General features: G+C 39.8%; 2 protein-coding genes across 2 annotated transcripts in view; both read left to right on the top strand.

Annotated features, from left to right (window-relative positions):
- The first annotated feature begins 1,096 nt into the window (after positions 1-1,096).
- Positions 1,097-3,607, top strand: hmgb2a (high mobility group box 2a). The gene is made up of 5 exons (XM_079338015.1): positions 1,097-1,217; positions 2,001-2,160; positions 2,405-2,553; positions 2,650-2,824; positions 2,907-3,607. The coding sequence occupies exons 2-5, from the start codon at positions 2,014-2,016 to the stop codon at positions 3,081-3,083; spliced, it is 648 nt and encodes a 215-aa protein (XP_079194141.1). The 5' UTR covers positions 1,097-1,217; positions 2,001-2,013; the 3' UTR covers positions 3,084-3,607.
- Positions 3,608-5,971: 2,364 nt separating this feature from the next.
- Positions 5,972-26,396, top strand: part of wdr17 (WD repeat domain 17) — a 44,005-nt gene continuing 23,580 nt past the window's right edge. Inside the window, exons 1-24 of the mRNA XM_079337996.1 lie at positions 5,972-6,090; positions 11,596-11,724; positions 12,812-12,995; positions 13,099-13,329; positions 14,206-14,316; positions 14,452-14,592; positions 15,670-15,792; positions 15,995-16,182; positions 16,262-16,430; positions 17,249-17,340; positions 17,519-17,601; positions 17,715-17,801; positions 18,407-18,571; positions 19,209-19,324; positions 19,939-20,025; positions 20,627-20,776; positions 20,859-20,989; positions 21,869-21,994; positions 22,226-22,381; positions 23,261-23,325; positions 24,249-24,381; positions 24,850-24,938; positions 25,850-25,949; positions 26,182-26,321. Coding sequence (XP_079194122.1) covers positions 11,602-11,724; positions 12,812-12,995; positions 13,099-13,329; positions 14,206-14,316; positions 14,452-14,592; positions 15,670-15,792; positions 15,995-16,182; positions 16,262-16,430; positions 17,249-17,340; positions 17,519-17,601; positions 17,715-17,801; positions 18,407-18,571; positions 19,209-19,324; positions 19,939-20,025; positions 20,627-20,776; positions 20,859-20,989; positions 21,869-21,994; positions 22,226-22,381; positions 23,261-23,325; positions 24,249-24,381; positions 24,850-24,938; positions 25,850-25,949; positions 26,182-26,321 — 2,990 coding nt within the window. The 5' untranslated portion in view covers positions 5,972-6,090; positions 11,596-11,601. The remainder of the gene's footprint in view (positions 6,091-11,595; positions 11,725-12,811; positions 12,996-13,098; positions 13,330-14,205; positions 14,317-14,451; positions 14,593-15,669; positions 15,793-15,994; positions 16,183-16,261; positions 16,431-17,248; positions 17,341-17,518; positions 17,602-17,714; positions 17,802-18,406; positions 18,572-19,208; positions 19,325-19,938; positions 20,026-20,626; positions 20,777-20,858; positions 20,990-21,868; positions 21,995-22,225; positions 22,382-23,260; positions 23,326-24,248; positions 24,382-24,849; positions 24,939-25,849; positions 25,950-26,181; positions 26,322-26,396) is intronic.

The raw sequence follows: 26,396 nt of genomic DNA, 5'->3' as shown, positions 1-26,396 counted from the left end.
TTCATCTTTAATATTTGCTAACATATCTCAACAGCAGGTTGCATGTCGCCGCCTGCTGGGCCGGAGTGAGAACTGACTCTTCTTCATCTCAAGAAGATTAACCGAAAAAAGTTAACAAACCAATGTAAAAAGAACCACTAAGTACTAAGTATGAGTTGTTTTTAACTGCTCCAGGTAATTTTTTTTAGGCTACTTGATAAATCACTGTGATATGTTGGCTATAATATTTCGCACTGATTATAAGTTGGCCTTTGTTAAGTATTTCTTAATTTTCTTTATACTCAGTAAACATATTCCTGCCTATAGACAACACTGGTTATAAAATAAACCTCTTTGTTGATGCAATTTCTGTCATGAACTCATATTAGTAATAATAATGTGTTCTTGGCTTATCATAAGGTCTCTGATTATTTTGGAGGGTTGGCAATCTTGTAGGTTAGAGTGTGATGAAATTAAACAACACCCCTCACATCACATACAATGATATGGCACTTTATTGCAAGGAATGTATTTTCACTGGTTTCCATACATGAATGTTAAAAGAATAAACTAGCGTGGCTCAGGCTGCATAATAAGTTGTCCATCTCACTTTTTGAATTAGACAACGATGTGTTGTATTTATAAAAGCTTGTGGCCATCTTCTGTGGAAAACAAGAGTTTCTAAATAAAGGTATGAGTCTGTTAACGAACCTTGTTAATGATACAGAATAGAGCGGTGCTTCTACTTATTTCTGTTGATGTTGGTGACATACTGTGAAGACGGTTAAAGCGTACACTCATCAACAACAACAGATGATCAATAGTTTACACACACACACACACACACACACACACACACACACACACACACACACACACACACACACACACACACACACACACACACACACACACACACACACACACACACACACACACACACAGGAAACAAAGGAGTTTTCCCGCCGTGCGTTTAAAACCCCAGTTCAACCAATCAGCGTAAAATCGTTGCAGACAAACATGATGTCTTGTTCGCACGCAACGAAACCAATCACAGAACCGCATTTCTCTTGGTCCCTACTTTCAAATTTAACGGCGTGTCTCTGACCAATGCGCTGACAGTGGGGAGGAGTTCTAAAAGTAGCTCTAGTCAAGTTGGTGCGACCTCGCAGGCAGCGTCAAAACAGTTGCGCTTTCTTCCTCATTCAGTCGTTTACTACTGGACTTGCTAAGAACAGGTAAGCTACTGTTTTTAGGCCTTCATATCGAGCTAAATCATCTTTTAATCTCGTAATGTTCGAGTTGTTTTACCTGGATGTCTCGCGTCGTCTTTGAAGATCTATTTCTTAGTTGTGTAACTATTAATGGACTAACGAGCTCGTTTGTGTGAAATAACAAATATTGAATTAAAACATGCGACTTCGTTGAAACGACTGTGGAGAAGATATATTTATGAAGATAAAATTATATAGTGAAGTTTTTTTATAAGCTCTCGGCTCTGAGACTCGTCAAATGTAAGTTTTTTTTTTTTCCTCGAGCTGTGTGCGCAACATGCAGCTCAAACGCCATTTGGTTTGGTAGCTTAGCTGCTACACGATGGGAACCACCATTTTAAAAGTTTGTCTCAAATCCGACTTGTTCAGGCTTCCACGGGGTTTTCCTGTTATTTAAAACTGAGACACACGTAGTAGTATAAACCAAAAGTAAGGATTTTCAGACCACTTTGTTTGGCGAGGGTTTTTGGTGTAGTAACTTTAGGCGGGAAGATCCAAAATGGAGACGCGTCTTTTTGTCACAGTGAAGTAGAAATCCGATTAGAGTTTATAACGGCTCCCTGTTTGTGTCACCATTTTTATGGTTTAAATGTGGCTCTATTACGCCCCTAAACTTATCAATATTTATGGGGATTTAAAACGCTCATTACATTTTAACACGGTTTTGAGTTTTTTTTGCCAGAGTAACCTCAAACTAAAGAGAAGTTATCGAGTAAGAGTTTCGTGTCTTTTTTCCTTAATCCGCAGGTGAATTGCAGCCATGTCGAAGGACCCGAGTAAGCCGAGAGGAAAGACCACCTCATATGCGTTTTTTGTCTCTACGTGCCGCGAAGAGCACAAGAAGAAACACCCAGCCACCAGTGTGAGCTTCTCCGAGTTCTCCAAGAAATGCTCCGAGAGATGGAAGGTAAGCTGGACACTGATTTGAGTCTCCCTTAAGATTGATCTTTAAAGAAACACAGACCCAATGTGGCATATGTTCAGTGTTTAATCACTGCCTCCCTCTCTTCTGATAACGAAATGTAACCTCATGTTATGCACTGTACATAATTTTAAGCTAATAACAAGAAACTATAATTAGAAATACTTTTTTTTTTTTGGACAGTCTCAGTTGGCTCATTTACTAAACTAAAAACTTTTCTATTTCTTAGACCATGTCAGCTAAGGAGAAGGTGAAGTTTGAGGATATGGCCAAGAACGACAAAATCCGCTATGAGAGGGAAATGAAGACATACGTCCCCCCTAAAGGCTCCAAAAACATGAAGAAGAAGAAGGATCCTAACGCACCCAAAAGGCCACCGTAAGTAACTCCATCTATGTAAAGTTCTCACTTGCTGGTGCCGTTTGAGCTCCCTTTTTTTGTATTCTTTTTGCCAACTTATTTTTCATCCTTTAGATCTGCATTCTTCGTGTTTTGCTCCGAACACCGCCCAAGGATCAAGGAGGAGAACCCCGGCATCGCCATCGGAGACATAGCCAAGAAGCTCGGTGAGCTGTGGAGCAAACAGACCGATAAAGACAAGGCTCCCTTTGCTGCCAAGGCTGCCAAACTGAAGGAAAAATATGAAAAGGTTAGGTCACGTTTGTTCCTAGATAATTCTGTGTAATACGATATCAAGATGTTCTCTAAACATGATTCACTTCTCGCATCAGGATGTCGCTGCCTATCGAGCAAAGAGTGGCTCAGGGAAGAGCGACGCAGGGAAGAAGAGTGGTCCGGTCAGACCTGCTGGTAAGAAAGCACAGCCCGTTGATGACGACGACGATGATGATGATGACGACGATGAGGATGATGAGGAAGATGATGATGATGATGAGGATGACGACTAGAGAGTGAGAGTTTGGTGAAAGTGGATTTTGCGATGCATTGTTCAGTTTAACTCCTGTTTGTATTTGTGTGGTTGGCTCCAACAGTTGTCTGCACTGTTGGTCTGTCTCTGTAGGACATCAGATGTGTATTCCTCCTTCAATTCAGGGATGATGTTTTTTATTTTGTTTTAATATTATTTTTCTGATGAACTTGGATTTGTTCCAACTTTAAATCCCCTTTGCTCTCCAAACTGCCAGCCACATGAATTTACTGCGACGATACGATGAACCGAAACTTCTATACAGGCAGTGGACCGTAGTAAACCAGTAAAGTTTTTAAAACATGTTTGTCTCTGGAAGCACTGCTTTTTTTTTTTTTTTGTTTGTTTAGTGGTGCTGTTATCTTCACTGTCGTTTTACTACCAGGAGTTATCTGTAGTTTGATTAAAGATGTTTGCAGCCATTTTTAATGTGGAACTTTGAATACTTTTCATGTAGAACGGATTTTGTTTTTGTAATAAAAATTTTTTGTATATCAATTAAAAGTTTGTGGATTCATAATGGCTTGACATGCACATCACAGCGTTTCTTAAGGTTCTACCCCAGACGCTCTGGTAGTTGAAGTAGCATTTACTAATTCATCCACTCATGAGGAGCAGGGCTTCAATCATCTGAAAGAATTAAAATGTGAAATTGTCCAGAGGATGTCAAATTTGACTTTTTGGAAAAAAATTATTGATTTCTGTTATGGAGCTCCAAACTGGTGAGTTTATGGACAATTAAATGACCTCCTGAAGAGACCACTTTGAACACAAAACAAAAAGCAATGCATCATTTGAGTTAAAGGCATACTTCACCCATTTACATGAAGCTTTGTATCATTAGAAACAAGGTAGTGTTGAATGGTTGTGAATCCAACCCTCATTTTGCCCTCAGACGAGAAATGTTTTTCTTTGCTTGAAAGTTTTCTTCATGTGATGCAAAAAGCGTCGTATTGCATCACATGAAAACTTCCAGGCAAAGAACATTTTTCTCGTCTCAGGGCAAAATGAGGGCTGGATTCACGACCATTCAGCACCACTACCATGTTTCTAATGATACAAAGCTTCATGTAAATGGGTGAAGTATCCCTTTAAATGAGTCAGAAGTACAATAAAGATTGTCTCAGACTGAACCGATATGGTTCTGTAACTGTAAACAGCCCCATTAGCAAAAAATTAAAACCTTGAATTCATAAATTGTTCATGAAAAGCATAAATTTATATTATTCCCCCTCTTTTCCAAGTTCCATACACTTCAGTTTTCATTCAAAAACACTAACACCAGAATCAAAGATTTCACACTTTATTTTTGTAAAACTTAAAACTAAGCTCTTTATATTTACAATTAATATAAAAAATATTCACACTCACTGATAATGCAATAAGATGATGTGAAGTAAAGTGACACGAGGTAGGTTCACGCAAATCAACTATACTGGATTATATTTAAATACTTGTATATTTAATTCATGTTCTACAATATAAAAAGCGTTTATTAGAAGTCTGAAAAATAGCATTTGTTTAACATTTGCTTACATAAATTAATAACTGTGACCTAGATTTAACATAGAGAATCAAAGATGTCTCGAGTTAGAAACAGGTTGAACTCCTGACTTCTGACACCGAGCTGTACTTCAAAGAGGGCGTTTGGGAAAAGTTCCAGAAAATGCTATGCATACAAATACATTTTCCATAATATATAGGATATAAAGGTATTAATAGTGACAGCAGATTCCCCAGCAGCAGTGCTCTGCAAAACTTGCTGCTCTAAACTTTGATGTGGAGGAGACGCAGGCTCTTGCTCAGCAGATCCCCAGACTGAAGGAGTCTGTCCTTCTCCAAGAGTAAGACTGAAAGGTGAGAGCTTGATGGACCAAAGGCTGACAACATTAATTATGATGGCCATGACATGTTCCTTGTATGAAGTCAATAACAAGAGGATGGTGATATGCACTTAAGCAGGATGTAAGAGGAAAATGCATAGAGTTTTGTTAAATAAGGTATAACAAACTCAAAGCTTTTACTGTAGTTTCTCAAACTGATGATGCTGATTGTAGTAATTTGTGGCCCCCCCAAAGGCTCATTTGGAACCAGGCAAACCCCTGCTGAACATTTGAATGAAGAGTGCAGACTGAGGTATGTAAGACATGGAGGATAAACAACTGCAAGAAGAACCAACACAGCACAGTACGCTATTTGTTTGTCTCAAATATTATAGTACAGGAGCCAGGTCCATACCTCAGGAGATTTTTTTGCCACTTTTTTTTCACTGGACAGAGAAAAAAAAAGTTAATTCGTAATTTCGTAATTTGTCTAAAACATCATGAAAAATGTTAACAATAAGTAGCATGTGTCAGATTGGACTAATCTATTCTCTTGGACTATCTATTTTAATTTAATTATATTATTAAAGTGAAATGATCAATCTATGCATACTTTTATTGTAAATACTGTAAAACTCTATCTCATGTCAATCAGTCATATAACTTCCTTTGATCAGGTTTACTTCAGCATATTTTGAACTACCCACCACTGTACTGTTTTTAATGTTGATACTTAATGTTTTACTTTAGAGAGTACTTTCATCGAAGTTAAATTCCTTGTGTTTAAGCATACTTGGCCAATAAAACTGATTCTGATCAGATTCTAGTCACAAATTGATGGCGCAGTAAATGAACCTGGTCTAACTGGATCTCATTAATATAAGCTAATCATACAAGATGCTGAAGGAGTCATGAGAGGAGGCACACACGCACACACACACACACACACACACACACACACACGCACACACGCACGTACGTCTATGTATTTACACTAAAACCGTCCGTCTGACATTCTGCACAGCCAACAGATGATCACAACGAGCACTTCAATGGACCAATCGGAACCGCCGGTTCCTCCCCCCTCACGCGGAGATCAGGGAGCTGTGAGCATTTCAGTACCTGGGAGCTGTCCGCTGTGCACGAGCCTGCTGACAAGTAACGGTAAGACGAATACACACACCCCTACACACACACACACACACACACACACACACGACACGGACACACACATTTTAGCTTCATGCTAGCAATACAATGCAGGTCAGTAGACCAAAAAAAAAGATGATACTCTGTTAAAAGCACGTTTAGTGTCAATGTCTCGCGGTGTTTAATGTTGACCACATCTGCGACACTCAGGTGTCTGAATAACACACAGTGTTAACACGGATTAGTTGTTCTGCCACTGAAACCTGTTGATGCCATTAACGTGTTACTGAAATATAAGACAGAAACAAGAAAGGCGTCAGGTAGAGGCAGATATCTGGTTTGATAAGAGCTCGTTATTCGCTAACAAACAAGGCTAGCAAATCGTTTAGACGGTACCTCAAATGACCTTCTTATTTTTTGATCACTATTAAATGCATCTGAGACATGATCTCTGTGTTCATAAACCTTGGCTGGTTGAATAAGGGGTTTATGCTTTATTTGGGTTTTTTGGGGGGTCTTTTGCCCCCCAAAGGACCACCCCTGGATTTGAAGTGTTGGTAATTGTACACACATCACTTTGTTTATATAATTAAAAAAACAAATAGGTGGTAATTTAACAGCACTATGATATTAAGCTCTATTTAAACTGAATCTTTTTTCAATGGCAGACATTAAAACGTGTTTGTAGTCTATATATTCATACAGCTTTGATTTGCAGGTAACAAATAGGCTATGAAAGTCTCCTAATTCAAATCTTTATCTGTTTATCGAGAAGACTAAAACAATGATATATGAATTCTCTGTGTGAAACTCCTCATTGAAATAACAGTCAATCTTTGATGACTTATTTAAATGAAGGTGTGATGTAATGTGAACATGCTTTGTAAACTAAGATACTGATTTTGGTTTTTGTTCTCATGTCATTTAAAGCCCTGAATATGTAAATATAACACCCTAAAAGTCTCCTTAATGTTAAACCCAAAGTGATGTTTGAATGGCACTAAACAACATTCAGACCAAATACTCCTTCTTTATGTAAACAGAGTTTGTATTACTGTATGTTTGTCAACACGATGGCTCATTTTCACTCGATAAAAACTCAAAATTCTTCTTTATTGTATGGTACCCATTCACTGATTTAACATTGACTCATTTTTGTGTTGAAGTGTGAGCCAGTCGAGTGTGTGCGCCCTGTGAGATGAGCAGCTGTGATTGGTCTCCGGGGAACATCTTTAGTTGTAATTGATCTTCTTCAGTCACAGCAGCGGCTGCCTGATTATAAACGCTGTACGAGGAGGCTGTACAGTGACGTAGGGATAATTCTACATGTAATGACGCCTGTCAATGAAGACCTATCGTTTGGTAATGCCAGTTTAGGGAGTCTCCTGATGACGACCTGACGAAACCAGACGTCTCGTACGTTACATCAGAGTTTGTTAACCTGCGCTTCACTTGCTCATCACACATATTTCAGTCCATTTGTTGGAAGTCAAACTTTTCAGAAATCAGTGATAAGCATAGATTTACATCCAAACATTGGTGTTTCCTGACACAGCATTTCCATTTGCAGAGCTGATGCTAAGCTTAGCTCCGCTCATGTTTTAGGTTAACATTAACCCAGCTTCCATACACTGTGTTAAAGTTTAGAACATGCCAGTTCAACACAGAACACTCCTCTGACAACAAAAACAATCTCCATTACCCATGTGTGCTGTGACCCGTCAATATTATATTTATATGATGACAGATATCAAGCACTGATATTCAAGGCTTGATCTTCCCTGGGTTTATTTTGCTAAACAGAACATGAGAGAGTGTCTCTGGATGGAAACGCTCGACTGAAAACAAAGAACACGTCAACTTTTGGGAGGTTTATGTGTGAAGAGAGAGAGCTGCCATTCTTGGTAGAGCTTTGACTGAGTGTTCAGATGTTCATGTTTCTGTATGATGCTCGCAGCCCGTCTGGGAGGTTACTCTCTAAAGAACATGATTCAGACATTGAAGAGTGAAAAATTCGCCGTATAAAAACACGCCACCAATGTGGCGTATTTTGAAGGCACAACGGAAAGAAGACAGACTGTGCTCTGATGAAGCTGCCCTGAATGTTGAGTTATAAAATAAATCAGAGTTTTCAACCTGTGACCGCACATTTCTCGACAAAATATAATGACAACTCATGTAACTGCTGTGTCTTTATGTTCGCTCATCGTCAGCCTGCAACCTTCATCATCTTCACTTTAAGTGTTGATTTCTTCCTTTAAGCAAAACAGGGCCGTCCGTCTGCTTTCCTTTACACTCCTTTTCTCCTCTCTGTGTTTGAGCACATCACTCCACATGTTTTTTTTGTTTTAAAAAAAAATTCATTTACATTTTAGGCTGTAGAGTAAAAAACAAAGTATTTGAATTTATGTTGCGAGACTTGCCCATGTGTGAAATGCTCTTCAGTGTTGACTGTAACGCTGCTTTTGACTCTCGTGGCGTCTTTTTGTCACTGTGAAGTCTGGGAGCGAGCAGACTCTGAACCCCGAGCAGAAATAGGAAATAAGCATGGAAACAGACATGAAGGCAACATTTCAAGAAGAAGGAAATCCTTTGTTTTTCAGGAGAAGACATTTCACGTAAGGTTTAATGCGAGAAAAGGTCCACTTGTATCTTAAAGCCTTCCTCCATCACGGGACAGTGCAGCTATTACTGTGACAACTGCATGTCATTACTCTTTCACACCATTATCTGTTGAAAAGAAAAGGGTCAGTGAGACATTTGCATGTAAATCAGGGGATTTGCATTTTACAGGACCAGATTGCAGGCTAACTGTTTTTATAAGATTACCTTTGAAAATAAAAGTCTCTGTGAGTCCGTTTCCCTTCTTTAAGGCCTCCACCTCATGTGTGATTTGGGTGAACCACTTTTTACAGACAACAACAATTCACTTTTTCATTACTAAAGTCTCGACAGTGTGAAGGTATCAACACGTAAACCGATTGATAAATGTGTGTCATCCCTCTCTTACATGTTTGTAAACTGAATCGTTTTCTGTCTGTCTGTGTGTCTTAAATCATTCTAACTTTATATCAGAACTTCTGTTCATGCCTTCTCGAGCCGACAAGCCTGTATAATTTTGATTTAAGTTAACGTCTGAGGGCCCTGACACACCAGGGAGCCGGTAAGCGCTAGTGTTCACGGTGTGTCCAGCTCTGTGGCTGCCCGTCGGCCCCAGTTTGATTGGCTGTTCAGATAAGCGAATCAGTGCACAAGAAGAAAAATGGGCCGACAACGTCTGGAACAATTTAAACTTTTTATCAGTCATTTACAATTAAGGATAAGGATAAACTTTATTGATCCAACAATGGGGCAAATTCGGGTGTTACAGCTATGAGCAAGTTAACGTTAATTAAAAAATAAAATAGACCTAATTAAAACAAGGCATAAACACTATGTACACTTTTGCTCGTGGAAAGACAGATCAGGTATTACAACACACAGTGTGTAACATTAATAATATTGACGATCAGTGCTCAGAAGAAAGACATAGGCTGTTATATTAGATAATTTTTTCCTTGATATCGCTATCGGCTTTAAGAATCCCATGAACGTTGGGCCATCATGCTAACCTTCCAGATACATGCCCTTCAGTGTCACGATATCTCGATGTAGCATAAAACTGGTTTATTCATCTGCATTCTTCTTTGTCCTCTTCCGGTTTCACCTTTTTGAATGACGATTACAGACTACCGCCGCCTGCTGGCACAGAAACTTATCGCCTCTCACGCATGCGCAGAACATACGCGGTGGTTTGCTGTCAGCTGTAGCCTCTGCGGTGTGTTCGACACCACAGGCCACTAGTTCTTTGGCGTCTGTTTGATGTGTCACTGCCTTTGGGGACATGGAGATACTGAAGGGCATGTATCCAGAAGGTTAGCATGATGGCCCAACCATTATGGGATTCCTTAAAGCCGATAGCGATATCAAGGAAAAAGTAATCCGATACAACGGACGACATCTCAGTTTGAACTTTTGAGACCTTTGAGAAAGACGGCGATGCACATTTACTGCATCGATCCCTCAAATGAAGTGATCAAACACTTGCAGACAAGAAGCTCTCTCGACTGTTAGGTAACTGCTCTTATGTGTGTCGCAGTCTGACACCGGAGAAGGATAATGATTGTTGTAATCCATATAGCACCCTCTGCTGGTGAAAGAGAACTGCTCACTGTTGAATACAGTGACACTCAAATCGAATACTATTTTATTGGTAAAGTAATCTAGCAATATCAGCGCATAACTGACACACAAGTAGCTGATACGGATTGTCACTTGATGTGCTAATATCAGCTGGTCGATTTATCGGACTAGCTCGAGTTAGCATGCACTCCTTTGTTACACTTACTTTACGGTAAACTCAATTCAGTATCTCTGGAGAGGATGTATGGACGAGTGTAAGATATGAAGGAACCTTTGAAATTGGGATTCACTTGGGTATAAATCTACTGAGACCATCATACCTTTATCTTCAACATCTTGTAGAGAATGTGCACACAGCTTTATCACATGACGGCCATGATGGAGTTGAGGAAGACAAACCAACCAACTTTGAGATGGAAAAATAAGTGATTTCAAACAAAGGTCACCTCAAAAAACTGAAATTTCTGAAGATAGGCCAAGTAAAAGGACTTACAATGATTGTGATGACTTAATTCATGCAGGCAGGCACTTCACTCCCCACACTCATGATTCAATTGAACTGAACTCAGATAAGAAACGGTAATTAACAAACAGCAACTGCAATATCAGTTCAACACTAAAGTCAGAATAAAACGACGTTCTTTGATCTTTTAGATCGTCATCAAGACTTCAGTAACACCATTCAAACATACTGCAGGTTGAGTTGGCTTCTTACGGTCAGTGCATTCAGTCAGTAGATAAGCAGCAGTCTTAACCAATCAGAGGAGAGATTATTTCAATCCTCTCTCCTTCTCCTTAATCATCTTATCCTCTTCAACCTGTGGCCCTCTGAAGCATCCGAGCATGTTGTCAGTCTTACTCTGGTACTAATACACAAAGTCGTTTCATCCGCAAAAACCCATCAACTATACTGTCCACAGATTTTATTTCATTTTTTATTATTATTTTTTTCTGACAAATAAATCAGAGCCCAGCAGACGGTGTTGAAAATGATCAGTGGACTTTTACAAAGTTTTCCTTTTTTTTTTTGCTGCTCTTTCTTTTATCAGGCATCACTACTTCCCATCTAGCCACTTTAAGCCTGATCATTTAATTAACTGCAGAGGCACGTTTAGTTTTATTTGGTCAAACGTTCTCCTCACCCCAACATGAATCATTACATGAACAACTCTCCCAGCTTGTGTTAAAGCTGTCTAATCATCTCAACAGCAGCAAAGTATGCCTTTGATATTCCTGCATTTTGATACCTGAGAGTGGTCAAGTTTACTCCTCCAACAAACACTCTGGATGTTTAATGACTTAAATATGACAGTGTCTGCTTGTCTTGTCTGTTTATAGGTGAAGATGGCCAAAGTGAAGCAGGTGGGCTTGTTGGCAGCAGGCTGTCAGCCGTGGAACAAAGACGTGTGTGCTGCTAGTGGAGACCGCTTCGCCTACTGTGCTACTTTGGCAATATACATCTACCAGGTGAACTGTGTGTGTGTGTGTGTGTGTGGATGGTGTGTTCACAAGGGTTGATAAAAAAAAAAGAGTAGAATAAACAGTTTACCACAAAATGTGAAAAACGTAGGTATTTGTGGTATTTTAAATTCCTCTTTCATTCATATTTTAGAATTTAAAGGACATTTGTTTTCGGATTTAAGGCTGAAAAATCTCGTCAAAATAATGACAGTAAAAGTGCTTCTTCTTCTTTTTGCGATTGACAGGATCATATTTATATTTTAATTCTTGTTTATCACAGATTAAAGAGAAGTACGTTTAGAACTGAAAAAAAAATCTGGATTTGAAAACTGCCTTAGCCTTTGACAAAGGTATTTCCCAGCAAACAGACCTCATTGACAAGATCAAGGATTTCCCCTCACAGAACCAGTGGAGAGCTGTTTTGACTGGGTAGTTTGAAAGCTTGTGTACATTGTGTTAGAAGAGAACTGAACACCAAAGTCAAACAACAACATTTAAAAACCAACTGGTTAAGGAAGGACGGTTTAGAAACTCCTATGTAAGTACATTTATGTTTTGGTTTTGGTTTTTTTTTGTCAATGGATTCTGGCGGCTTTGAGGAAACACAACAGCTGCTTCTGGTTGGAAAAAAAGTCTGTGACCTTACCAATAAGTCAGTCTCTGTGGGGATCCTTTCTAATTTGGTTAGACCTATTAGAAGAACTCTTTGAGTCGGTCAGTGAAAACTTACTGTGATGGACTGGATTTGTGCTGAGAGATTGTTATATTGATTGCAGATTATTGATCCCTACCGTCCATTCATCCTTCTCGAGCATTTTCAGAATGTTTGGACCTTCAAGTCGTTTTAGACAACTTCATATTTGCAAACTAATGAGTGTATTTATGAACATAATGTAAAAACCAAACGACATGTGTACCATAAAGCCTCCAACAGCAAGCATTCACTCACTGCAACCATGAGTACAGTTTACATTTACATGTGTTTCTTTAACTGCATCAGTCATTTACTGTATTTATTTGACTTGATGATTACTCATCACAGGACGATATTCAATCAGTTTTCTCTCTCCCTCTCTCTTGCCCCGTGTTGTAGTTGGACCAGCAGTACAATGAGTTCAAGTTGCGCTCCATCATGTCTGAACACAAGAAGACCATTACAGCCATCAGCTGGTGTCCTGACAACCCCGACCTGTTTGCGTCAGCGTCTGCTGATAACCTTCTGATCGTGTGGAACGTAGCAGAACAAAAGGCTGTGGCTCGACTCGACAGCACTAAAGGTGGAGGATGATCTACACCTGCGTCTTATTGGCCCGCTGGAGGGCAAACACTACATTGTTGTTTTCCAATTGGCTCTAATAGAGTATCAATGCTTCTTCCCAGGCATCCCTACGTCAGTCAGCTGGTGCTGGAACTCAGCCGATGGAGTAGCCTTTGTCTCCCAGCGTGGGCCCCTCTACATCTGGGTCTATGGAGGTTCTGACCCCGGGGTCACCGTGCACAAAGAAGCCCACTCCTTCCTGTCTGATATCTGCCTCTTCAGATGGCATCCCACTAAGAAAGGCAAACTGGTGTTTGGACACACAGACGGGAGTTTGTCGATTTTTCAACCGGGTACGTTTTTGTTACAAGACCAAAAAAGTGTTTTACAAATCATTTAAAACATTTCAAAGATAAACTGAACTAAATGAGGAATGAGACGGGTTGTTTTGATAACATGCTCATTCAAACAATAAAAGTAACAATGACAACACAATTATGGCACTACTTAAATAATAAATAAATAGTTAAAGCAGGGGAATGTTTTCAAAAACATATTAGTCAGGACAGTTGATCAGATCTGGTTATAAATCCCTTACCATGAAATGTCTTCACAGGTAAAGACAGGAACTACTTTGAACAAAACAGTTTTTTAAAACTGGCCTTTTAACATGGATGACACTGTAACTTCTTTGACTGTCGCAGCCAGCCTCAAGTGGACACTCACTGAACTGCAGTTCAACACTGGAGGATTCTTACATTGTTAGATGTCATTTCTAATGTCTTCTGTGCAGCCGAGAGGTTATGTAGATTTTTCCTGGTTTTAATTTAAATCAGTGTCACCAGAGCTGATCGACACATAGCTGCTGACTCTCATTATCAAGATGAAGCACAGTGTCCTGTTCACTCCAGCCAGTGTTTTCAGCCTGTAAGATGGATTTAACAAGGATGATTCAAATCATGGTGCCACACAGTTTTTCTTGGTGTTGACAAAATTAACAGTAACAAAGTAACATTTAACATTTGTGAAAATGTTCATCAACTCAAAAAATGTATTTAAAACTCATTTTTTTAAAATAAGGGATTTCTGATAATTCCAGAAATTGTCAGTAAATGATATCAGCCATTGATGGTATCGAATGAAGATAGCACTAAAGCAAAAAAGAACAAAAAAACATCAACAATCAAAGAGATGTCTGGACTTTTGTTTTACTTGGTTCTCTTGTTTAGGGAGTAAAAGCCAAAAGCACGTGTTACGTCCGGAGTCATTAGAGGGGACGGATGAAGAGGACCCTGTCAGTGCGCTGGAGTGGGACCTCTTGTCATCTGAATATTTACTAGGTACAGATACGAATGAGCAACACTGCCTGGATTTATAACCTGAAGTGACTTAATTCAGACAGAACAGTATATTTAATTCCATTTGGACTCCAACACTTCAGTTTTTGGTCAGTAACTTGTTTTCTCTCATCCCAGTGTCAAACCTCCATAACGGCATCAGGCTGGTGGACAGCGAGGCCCTGACTTGTATCACGTCCTTCTGCTTCCCTTCAGCTGCTGCATCAGTGCAGTGTATGGCCTGGGTTCCCTCAGCACCCGGCATGTTCATCACTGGAGGTAAGGAGTGTGTGTTTGCTCGTCTTTTTGTCACAGGTGTATGACTCGGGTTCCTCTCTCTCTGGAGATATAAAAACAGGTGACAGGTTTGACTGCCATTTCAACCTTCCAAATTCCAATTGACAGGTAAGTTGTTACGAATTGTTAGCAGGTATTTTCAGCTCTTTAAAAAACAGAATATTCTGGTTAGTATCACAGAGTTTAAAGGGATACTTCACCCATTTGCATGAAGCTTTGTATCATTAGAAACATGGTAGTAGTGTTGAATGGTCGTAAATCCTCATCCTCATTTTGCCCTGAGACGAGAAAAATATGTTTTTCTTTGCCTGGAAGTTTTCTTCATGTGATGCAATATGACGCTTTTTGCATCACATGAAGAAAACTTTCAAGCAAAGAAAAACATATTTTTCTCGATACAGGACAAAATGAGGGCTGGATACGACCATTCAACACTACTACCATGTTTCTAATGATACAAAGCTTCATGTAAATGGGTGAAGTATCCCTTTAACTTTCCTTTTTTGTTGAGTTTTCAAACAAAACGATCCTCCCATGCTTAACACAGGCGTCCATTAAAAGGTTCTCATCAAAGAAGATGTGTATCTGTCAAAAGACATCAAAAAGATCTTTGGAAAATGTTTGATAGTGAATGTGTATTTGAATGGTGAGTTTCTAGATTTGAGCTTTTTTCATGGTCCGTTTGGACCAAGATATTTTAAATTGGAATCCCACATATCCACATTATCATGTGGATAATATATTCTAACTTTTATTAAAGTGTTATGGTTAAGCTCTTTGCTTTTTAAGCCCTGAAAACTCTCGACCCTCCTTCACCACAGACACTCTCTTACACCCCAGACACCTCAGATCCTCCGACCGACGATGTAACATTTATATATATTTTTCTAATCTTAGTGTCTGATACCCTGAGTGTGTCCTGTCTTTGTGTTTATGTGTTTAGTTTGTTTATCTTCCCTTATTTTCTTTGATGTGTTGGTTGCAGCTGGTGTAAATGTACTTCATAAACACGTGTCATTGACTTGTTGAATGATGGATTTGCTGTTGTGCGTCTGTCAGACTCACAGGTCGGGGTGTTGAGAGTCTGGAACGTGTCTCACTCGACTCCTTTGGACAGCTTTAAACTTAAGAAGACCGGATTTCATGCTTTACATGTCCTCAACTCCCCTCCGGCCAAGAAAGGTACAAAAAAATCATCACAAAGTGCAACATACAGTGCATGTCAAAATCAATGATTACATGAAAGCTCTCCTGTTTGATTTGAAGGTAAATCTTGCGTGTCAAATATTTCAAATTAATGAATAAATATCCCGTCCTGGTCCCAGATACACTGTCATTCTATGTAATAAATATATAATCTCTTCTCTCGCTCTCTCTCTCTCAGCTCAGAGTTCCTGCTCTCCCAATAAAAGTCAGCACACCAGTTCCACCAGCGAGGCTGTTCCTCCCCCGACCCTGTCACAGAACCGCTCCTTCTCTCTGCCTCCGGGTCACGCTGTGTGCTGTTTCATGGATGGGGGGGTGGGGCTTTACGACATGGGGGCCAAGAAATGGGACTTCCTGCGAGACTTGGTATTCTGTTACATCCTTTGCAGAGTAAACACGTTGCACATGCTCAAACCTGACCAAATTATTATTTATTTTTTTCCAGGGCCACGTGGAGACGATCTTTGACTGTAAGTTTAAGCCTGATGATCCAAACCTGCTGGCCACTGCTAGCTTTGATGGAACCATTAAAATCTGGGACACAAACACACTGACTGCTGTTTACACCTCCCCCGGCAATGAGGGCGTGGTCTATTCACTGTCCTGGGCTCCAGGTAGATCAATCCCCCCTCCCCATAAGAACATACATTCAAAAAGTCATAGGAACAAAGGTGCTGACTAGAACCATACTGAGTTCTTCAGTTTGCCCCATAGGGGAACATTTTTAATGTAGGTTAAAAAAAAGGTTATACCCCGACCCAAACACAAACGTTGATACCAAGAACCCTGTAAAAAGAGTGCCAAATGAATATGGTGTTATCAATACACAATCAAAATGCAAAAAAAAACAAAAAAACACGTTAAACTGTAATTCCATCCAGAACCCACTCTGGTGGTTCTCTTGAGCATTGGTTTCACTGCAGACAAATTTGTAGGTAAATTTTAATTTTAGACTGAGTTTTAACACGACTTAAATATAAGTTGTTGCACCAGCTGAGAAAGTTCAAGCTTAGGCGTAAGTTACAACTTAAATCTAACACCCAGCTCGTAGTGTGAAGTCCTGCATTGATTTGAGAGGCGGGCTGACCTGGACGAGCAGAGGATTTTACTGGCTGTTTGCTGTCTGCAGCGCATTCTTTGGGATGAATTAGATCCATTTGAAATGTTACTCTTCCAGTGTTTGTTACGTAATAGCAGTAGACAAACAGTCACCAGCGTTGAACACCTCCACCTGTGTGGTTGTGTGGATGCTGCTACGTGCGACTGCCTTTTTTTATCCTTTCAGACGTGTTTGTCGTCTGACTGAATGCATCTGTGACCGTTTTTTTGGATGAAACAAAATACTTTTGGTGCCATCTCAGCATTAATATCTCAGAAGTAAAACAGGTTCTGTTGGAAAAGTTGCAGACATGTTTGTCTTTGTGCTTTGAAGGAGACCTGAACTGCATTGCAGGAGCGACGTCTCGTAACGGAGCGTTCATCTGGGACGTCAGGAAAGGAAAAATCATCACTCGCTTCAATGAGGTTCCTCTGACTTTCACTGACTAATTACTTTAAAGTCAGGATGCTTCACGTGCATGACTAAAACATCTTTGATCTCTCTCCAAATCGAAATTTGAAAACCTTAATTCAAACTTACTTACTTGAAAATGATGGCTGATATGAGCGTGTGTTCAGTGACATCCTACCTGTCCTCTTGCAGCATGGTAAGAATGGTATATTCTGTATATCATGGAGCCATAAAGACTCGAAGAGGATTGCAACCTGTAGTGGAGATGGATTCTGGTGAGTCTTCTTTGGGAGGCCTTTATTCTTAAAAGAATCTGTTTTAAGAAAAAGCTCAAATAATGTCTGTGTTTCATTGAAAGTTGAAAACGTTGTCTCTTGTTTTACCCCAGTATCATTCGGACCATTGATGGCAAAATCCTCCACAAGTACAAACATCCTGCTGCTGTGTTCGGATGTGACTGGAGCCAGAACAACAAGTAAGATCTCAATAAGCTGCCACGCAACGCTCAAGATAGCGCTGGCTGTATGAGGGGAACCTACGATGAGTAGGTTGACTTCATCTTTTGTTAAGACTGTGACTGAGAGAGCCATGCGTTTTATTGAGGAGAAAATGGAATAATCTCTTTTTCAGAATGGATGTGAGTGGCAATGTTGTCATCCAAACTCTGTCGCTAGAAGTAAGCATGCTTGGACAAAAGAGTGGAGCTATAGAGGAAGAAGAGGGACTAAAGGATTATTCATCTACGTTAGACATTAATAGACTTTGCTTATTAGAAACTGGAAACAGTCCCTTTTACAGTACAGCAGATGATGAAGCACTGCGCTTATCTACCTTCAAGCAAGACAGAGATGTTATAATGTGTATCCAATGTGATGTACACATTTGTCTCTAAAAAAGCATTGGCTCATCTCACTATCACAACGTGTGTCATGTTCAGGCACTCGTAGCTAAGGTGATGTGTAGCAGACAGCTAACAGTACCCTTGTTAATCAAAGTGACCAAGCATCTCATGATGAGTAACCACAGATTTTCACAAACCCCCCCCTCTCTCTCTCTCTGTCTCTCTCTCTGTCTTTGCAGGGATATGATTGCAACAGGCTGTGAGGACAAAAATGTCCGTGTGTACTACCTGGCCACGAGCTCAGATCAGCCTCTGAAAGTCTTCACTGGACACTTGGCCAAAGTTTTTCATGTTCGCTGGTCTCCTCTCAGAGAGGGTATACTGTGTTCTGGTTCAGATGACGGGTGAGTTTTCACGTATATTGTCCATATAGCACGTGAAGTTAACGTGTCAATAACAAAAACTGAGCACAGTTGTTTTTGACAGCATGTCAGTTAATTGCCAAATTATATACACACATACATATGATAGGCTACATACTGCATTGTTGTATTAGCAGGCTAATGTTAGCACACGTTGGTTAACTCATAGCTTCATACTGCGTGGTGAGTAGGCTTTAATACTTACTTTCTTCTGTATTTATGTATAAAATGTTGAAAAATCTGCCTTTTCATTTATCACGAGTTTAGAGTCACATACCACAAATGTTCAAATCAAACAAAAACACTGTTCAGATGAATGTTTCGAGCAGCAAGTTTCACACCGCTGTACGTCTGGCCTTCAATCTGAAAGTCATCGAGTTGTAATAGAGGGGTAAAGTGATCCCATGTCTGTACACTCTTATGGAGGCGTTACAGGGGAGAGACACTTTGTGCGTGTGCATGTCTGACTGTGTGTCTGTGTGGAGCTCCTGCTGTGCCGTGCTTCCTCAACACCGAAACAAAATTTGAATTCACAAACTGGGTCAAGAATATTTTTTTTCTTTATTCACATGTGTGAACATTTTCCTTCCTATGATTAACGTGTGTTTTGTTTGTGCAGCACTGTCCGTATATGGGACTACACACAGGACGCCTGCATCAATGTGCTGAGCGGTCACACAGCTCCAGTCAGAGGACTGATGTGGAACACAGAAGTTCCTTACCTTCTTATTTCAGGTAATGTTCCGGAAAGGCCTGTCAGATCTTCTAGTGAAACACACTTTTTGTTCCAGTAGATTTGTGTTAGCAGGCTGTCTGCAATGAAGCAAAAAGATATTTCTGATATTGAGAAACATATTCTCATTTTTCACAATGAACTGATGACACTGAATATTGTGTTGAAGTAGAAACACGAAGTCAGATATTGTTCTTAAGTAACAAAGACTTTTATTAACAGTATCAACACTAGCGGTGCTTGTGGGGAATTACAACTTCATCGCACTATTCAGTGTTTTTGGGCTAATTATGTTTTGTAAACACGTGTTAGGTTAAATGTGGATTAAAATACAGCTCATAATGTGCATTTTAAAAAGATCTGCAACTTCATATTGTCAACATGTGAACTATCTTTGATTAACCCCAGACTGTCCACTGTCAGTGTGGACAGGTGGATATTAAGTTTTATGATTCGGTATCAATTTAAAGAAAAATCTGCATCCACTTTTAATGGAAACTATTTTAGGGTAAATATATATTTTTTTAGTTCAAGAAAGTGAATATTTAGGAAATAAACTGTAATGCAATAAACTCAGGGAGTGTTGGGTTTAAACTTTTGTCATGTCATTTTGCAGGTTCTTGGGATTATTCAATTAGAGTGTGGGACACAAGAGATGGCACATGTCTGGATTCAGTGTACGATCACGGAGCTGATGTTTACGGTAAGACTTAACCACAGGGACACCAAGACAGATCTTTCTTACAGGTGTAGGTGTGCAAATAGCTGAAAGGTTCAAGACCGTTTGGTGTTGCTCCAGAAAGGCGTTCGCTCTGATGTTTTCAGACACTCAGAATAGCAACTTGAGTCTGCCAGTAGGCTAGCTGAAATGTTGCAAATGTTTTGACGGTGTTCAGAACTTGATCCAAAGATTACGCTGTGCTACCATAAGTCTCTCACTGGGAGACAATAGTGTGACCTTCACGGCTGTCGGCTGAAGAATAATTCATTTACTCATCCACACCTGTGAAAACAGGGCCCAGCTTTAAAACGAAATATTTGATTGCCCTTTAACTTTGCAAATACATGACGAAAACACAATCAAAGTCTGTTACATGAAAACTGGAATAAAAAAAGTATTTAATGTCAACTGAAATTTCATGCAACATACAGCAAACTGCGTAACTCTCCAAACAATCTGTTGAAGAATGACATGGTACACAGACGTCATTTCTCTATTAGATTTGTTGAACAATGATACCCACACCGTCCAGTAGTTCTCACATGATTTCTTCTGTACTCAAGGTGTGTGCATGTGTCTGTAGGTTTAACATGTCATCAGAGCCGTCCATTCACCATGGCCAGCTGCAGCAGAGACAGCACGGTGAGGCTGTGGTCTCTCACTCCGCTCATCTCTCCGCTGCTGCTGAACATCCTCACCGACCAGCCGTGGGACAGAATCATTGGAAACACAGGTGACGACAGACTCCTAGTCGGTTTCTGATGATACCATGCGCTCAAAGCTGATCTAACCACGGTGGTTGTGTGTCTCTGCAGACACGGCCATGGTTCCTGGCTCGCCACCGCTGCTCTGCAGTAAAATGTCTCGAGACATCAAACAAGATCTGGATAAGCTGAGTTTAGACATCAGGGCCAAGAAGCTACGCTGGTTCTCTGAATGCTTCTCGGTAACTTTACTCAACATATTGTCTGATAAATCGTATTTGGAGTCTGTTCCAGTGTGGGAGCTTCAGTGATCTGTCACAGCTCTTGACTCGTTCTCTGTGCTCTGATACTGCTGCTGCTAAATGTGTTTATACTTTTGGAAGAGTTCAATGCTCAAGGACAAACTACAGTCTCTGCCCAGCTTCCAAATGTTACAGCAGATTTCAGAGCCAGGAGCCACCCCCAAAATCCTTAAATTCACTCTGTTAGCTAAAATAACATAAACATTTGTTCAAATCAGGAATTAAAGCTGTGTAGGCGACTCATAGCTTTCTTTGCATTTTAATCTATGTTTTCTTGGACCACTACTAATCAGAATAAGGTCCTGCTCAGATGAGTCCAGATGGCATTTAAGGGAGAGAACCAGAGAAACTCATTATGTTGAGCCTTTATGTCCTGAAAGTGCCTCGCCCAGATGCTCTGAATCTGGCTGTTTTAGTAATCCAGAAACAAGGCAGAAGGTAAGGCAGTGTTCATCAAAACACATTAAATTCAGTTTGCTTTTTCTGTACTTTATTATCCGTCATCCTTTATTCTTGAAAACATTGCAGCCAAAACAACGACAAGAAAAGGCAAAGTAAAAGTATACTTTAAATCAATGATACTGACTATCTGCAGCTTTTTATAAATTGTTGTGAGAGGTTTAACTTGTGATTCGTAGATTCAAGAAAATGGAAAAAAAAAAAAAAAAAAAAAAGATATTTGGGGAAAATACTGCCACGTCATTTTAAATCAATAAATGAACAATATTTTTTCTGTTTCTATTTTTGTAACATTTCATACTGCAGAATGTTTATTTGTGTCTTTCTGAACACACGTTGGTGCGCTTTATCTCCTCTCAGCCTCCAGGGGGCAGCAGTAACCTGTGGGACTTGGTTTCAGTCGTGAACGGTCAGGATGACTCTCTGCTGCCTGCCAGCTACAGCAAAGGAGTGATGCACATGAAACACCTGCTCAAGTTTAAAACAGTAAGTCTATTTAATTTGACCAAGTAATGGTCAAAGCAGAAAGATCAGCCAAAGACACGGTACTGCCAGGTCGTTCACTAATCTTTAAGACAGAGAGAAAGGAGGAGGGGATAAATCAATGATGTGATTGGTGTTCAGCTATGGAGGGGTGCATTCATAAATGTTAAATAAGTAGGCAAAGTCTCAAAGTTTGCTTCTTTTTCTTCTCTCCATTTGCTCTTGTTTCTTCAGTCTGCAGCACAGGAGCTCACTATAGTCAAGATGTCAAAGTTTGGTGGAGGAATTGGAGCTCCGAGTAAAGAGGAGAGGCTGAAAGAAGCAGCAGACATCCACCTGAGGCTGGGACAGATTCAGAGATACTGTGAATTAATGGTGGAGCTGGGCCAGGTAAAGACTGTGTGCACTGTGTTTTCAAGATTAGATGGAACATTGGAGACTTTATTACCTGTGTTCATTGTTGGAATGTGTCTGCCTCGTGGCTCAGTTCCTGCACTGATCTGTATGGTCAGGTAGTGATGGTGGGATGAAGCCTTATGAAGTACACTGCAGTAAACCACACGCTGGTATCAGGTGGACATGATGTAATGTCCTCTTCATGTGCATCACTGTATTTCTTAGTTTAGTAGCTTGGTTTAGTAGCTGAACGTTCTTAACCGTCAGTTGGAAAAAAGCATTTTTTTTAAAGCCCCCGTGACGTTTAAAGCTTCGGCTGTGAAGGAATCTGAGAGTGAAGAATGAAAGCCTTTGTATCACCTGCACAAACAGACAGTTGAAAGGTCAAAGTCACTTTAATGTTTCTTTTTGTTTAATCAGAAACTCACAGAGTATCAAAGAAGAAATAGATTCTAATGACAAACTAACTTAAAGCTCCTGTGAGGATCTTTAGGTTTGTGTTGATTTTAGGTGACCGCTGTGAACAAAGCAGTTTGTTTAATGTCTTCGCTGATCTTGTTCTGTACATGAGAGAGTAGTGTTTTCTGATGAACTCACATCCTGCTTTCTGTTCATAGTCAAAGGGATCTCTTACTGTAAGTACTCTATATGCCGGATGCTGTATCTCACTGTGTCTGGTGCCTACCCTGCAGAGATGGCTACAGATGAAATAAAACAACAAAAAATGTTGTCGCTAATGTTCTTTTATTTTTTCTTTGCTTTTGTAGGGCACAGAGAAGGACTGACAATAATTGCAAATTGCTACATAACCAGTAAAATGATGTCATTGGAGCTTTAAGCAAATGGAGAATAACAATGGTATCTCTGTTTCAGTGGGAGAAAGCGTTATCTGTGGCACCAGGAGTCTCCATGAAGTACTGGAAGAAGCTCATGCAGAGGTAAGACTTGTTGCTGTCTGTTGGTTTAGATTCAGAGCCAGATTAAATCACACATAAAAAAAAAAAAAACATTTTAATTCTAGACATCTGCTCCAATTGCACTTTTACTGTAGATAAATAAAAGAACTGTTTGAAAAATACCGGTAATTAAAACCACTGCAGAGCACCATCCCCCATGTGAAGAAGGTGTAGAGGACAGGGCTAAGCCAGATAGAATCTGTAGCAGTCCATCCAGGCATGGGAAACGAAGGCAGACCTCGGGATAGTGCTCCACTGACCAGAACAGATTCTGTCCACATCTATGAGATCAAACATCCTTGTGGTGTCTTCGGAGGGAAAGAAAGTTATTCTGGTTGAACAAAATTGTCCCATGGGAGGAGCTATTTAGAGGAAAAAACTGCCAAATATCCTCAGCTGGTCCTGGACTGTCAGGACAATAGGTGGACTAGAGTGTCTTTTACAAGTAGAAGTGGGATGTCCAGGATTCCTATCGCAATCATTGAGGCGCTTGATGACAAAAGTTGGAGTAGGAGGAGAAACACTGCTGTCTGAATGCTGTGGAAAGCAGCTGAAAGAGCCTCCTGAGAGTAAAGGGAGGACACTCGCTGGGAGCCTGGTGGAGAGCTTTCTGCCTGATTCTTAAAGAAGAAATGAGACTTTTATAAAATACATTTAAAATTAAATAAATGAAATCCTGCATCTAAAAGATTACACTCCATATGTTTGTATTATTTTTGGTAGAAAGTTTGAACAACAACCCCACCGTCACCGTATTTGGTCAAAGAACACAGTGGTGGTAGAAAAACAGATTATGCAACAACAAAAACATCATAAATACCTGCAGCCACTTTTAACCCCTTAAATCAATAGAACTTTGATGTTAGCGCCACTGATGTGCAAAACCTTTTTTGGTTGTGTTACAGGAGAGCTGACCAGCTAATGGCTGAGGATAATGACGACACTATCCCATACTGCATCGCCACAGGAGACATCAAAAAACTCGTAACTTTTTTCACTGGCAGAGGACAACTGCTGGAAGCCTTAATAGTAGCACAGGTAATAGGAGGGCATGTAACAGACGTTTGTTTTTTTGGATGGATGTAGATCTTGAATAAATGGTAACGAGGGTGGCCAACAAGAGCAGTCGTACTGTAACAGTACAAATGATTTCCATTTAGAAAACACAAACAGGAGTCAAAAAACAAATGCAGCAGGGGAAAACAGGCTGCAAATAAAAGCATTTTCTTTCAAAAAGAAAAAAAAATACATTGACAGCGAATTATAAAAAAACATAAGAAATTTTAAATCAACATCATGCACACTCAGAAAACAAGTGAAAGGAAAATCAGCCATCCAAGTCCTGCGGGTGCTTACGATTGACACTTAAGTTATTATTATTATAATACAGATCGAGGACTGCATAAGTAAGTTAAGGGAGAGAAGGAGAGAGTTCACTGTGTTTGTGTTGTTTGTGAACGTTTCTGTGATGAGCTAATAATAATAAAAAGTAATCGTACCTTTCAGGGAGCCTGTGAAGGGAATATTCGTTCACCTCAGACCTCTGCAGTTAATCACACAACTAATGACGTGGATAACAGACAGCAATACCAGAGGTAAAGCTCACACACACACACACACACACACACACACACACACTCTGATATTGAGTTCCCTAAAACTGAAGTGAACATTTTTACCAAAGGTCGCAGCACAAATTTCTGAAAATCATTAGAATAAAAGTTTTGCCTGAAGCTTCTGCTGCTAACTAAATTACAAGCAAACAGACACATTTAGTGAAATAATTAAGATGCTTATACAGTTCATTAAATGTTGAATATTACTGTGGTTTACATTTGGTAATTATTCTTAGTGTTGAAAAAGTGCAGCAAGAGAAACTTATATTCAATTGGACAATTTACTATGGAAATATACTAAATGCTGTTAGCTCAGCCATGCACAACAGAAGCCACTTTGGATGAACCTAATGTCCACTAAATGAATCTACTAGACTCAGTCAATGCAGAAGAGAAGAAACATGGAGGGAATTGGTCTTAGTTCTGTTTAGAAGTTAGACAAAAAAAAGTCCATATTTTGAGATCAAAAACAAAGCCTGACTGTATCTGCAGCAAAAACAAAAACATCCTTGTAAAATTATTTAGAAGATAATCTTTGGAGAAAAAAAAGAAAAGAAAGAAACATACATAAATATTAGGCTAAGTAAAGTAAATGTTTACATTTAAAGATATAAAAGAATACATTTTAAAGTATAAATGTTAGATTCATGAGAATGATCGTTGTCTTAATGTTCATGTTACTCTTCTCCTCATTGTAATACTCTGGATGTATTCAAGATGTATTAAAACACGCAGAACGTCAAACTCTTCTCAGCTGAGAGACATACGGAAAGCTCAGTTAGCTTAGCATCCTTGCTAGGTAATTTGAGGTTAATTTAGTCTCGAGTATCCTTTAGCTGAAGAGCTCTGAACACAATCCCAGATTATATTTCCTGTTTGTCTCTGTTAAGTCTTCTCCATAAGGTTTGTAAGGAGCTAGCAGAGTGGTACTTCCAGGACGGGTGCTCGATCCTGGCTGCCTGCTGCCATCTAGCTGTGGACAACATCAAGGTTAATCCTCATCATCTCTGACCATTTTTTGATTCAACTCGCAGGAAGTAGATTGCGGGTATATGCCTTTGATATGTTTTGAATACATGGACACCTGAGCGTGGTTGCAGGGCTGCCATTGGCTCCATGCATGATAATGTTCTCTCCTTTATCATGACTTCTGGTAATGATAGTAAAGCAAAGATTGAAAACATTTGACTGAACTATGTGTGGATGTGTGTCTTGTTCTTAGTTGGCTATGTCCAGTCTGATCAGAGGAAATGAGCTGGAGTTGGCTGCATGTGTGGGACTTGTTTTGGAAGAGAAAGCCAATCAGAGCACAGCCTACTGCCTTGAACTCTTGGCCAGGAAGTACATGAGCACAACCACGTGGTACGTCTCCATGCACACATGTTCAGTTCGTGAAACTTCTATTAACCTTGCCTTCACAAAGCTCATCTATCTTTA

This window comes from Symphodus melops (assembly GCF_947650265.1).
Source record: "Symphodus melops genome assembly, chromosome: 2".
In the NCBI taxonomy this organism is placed as follows: Eukaryota; Metazoa; Chordata; class Actinopteri; order Labriformes; family Labridae; genus Symphodus; species Symphodus melops.
This window is presented reverse-complemented; position numbering and strand designations above follow the sequence as displayed.

Excerpts from the sequence above, each read along its gene's own strand:
- hmgb2a (XM_079338015.1), top strand. The coding sequence starts at position 2,014 with ATGTCGAAGGACCCGAGTAAGCCGAGAGGAAAGACCACCTCATATGCG. Across the intron at positions 2,554-2,649 it reads AACGCACCCAAAAGGCCACC|ATCTGCATTCTTCGTGTTTT; the intron begins GTAAGTAACTCC and ends TTCATCCTTTAG. Across the intron at positions 2,825-2,906 it reads TGAAGGAAAAATATGAAAAG|GATGTCGCTGCCTATCGAGC; the intron begins GTTAGGTCACGT and ends TTCTCGCATCAG.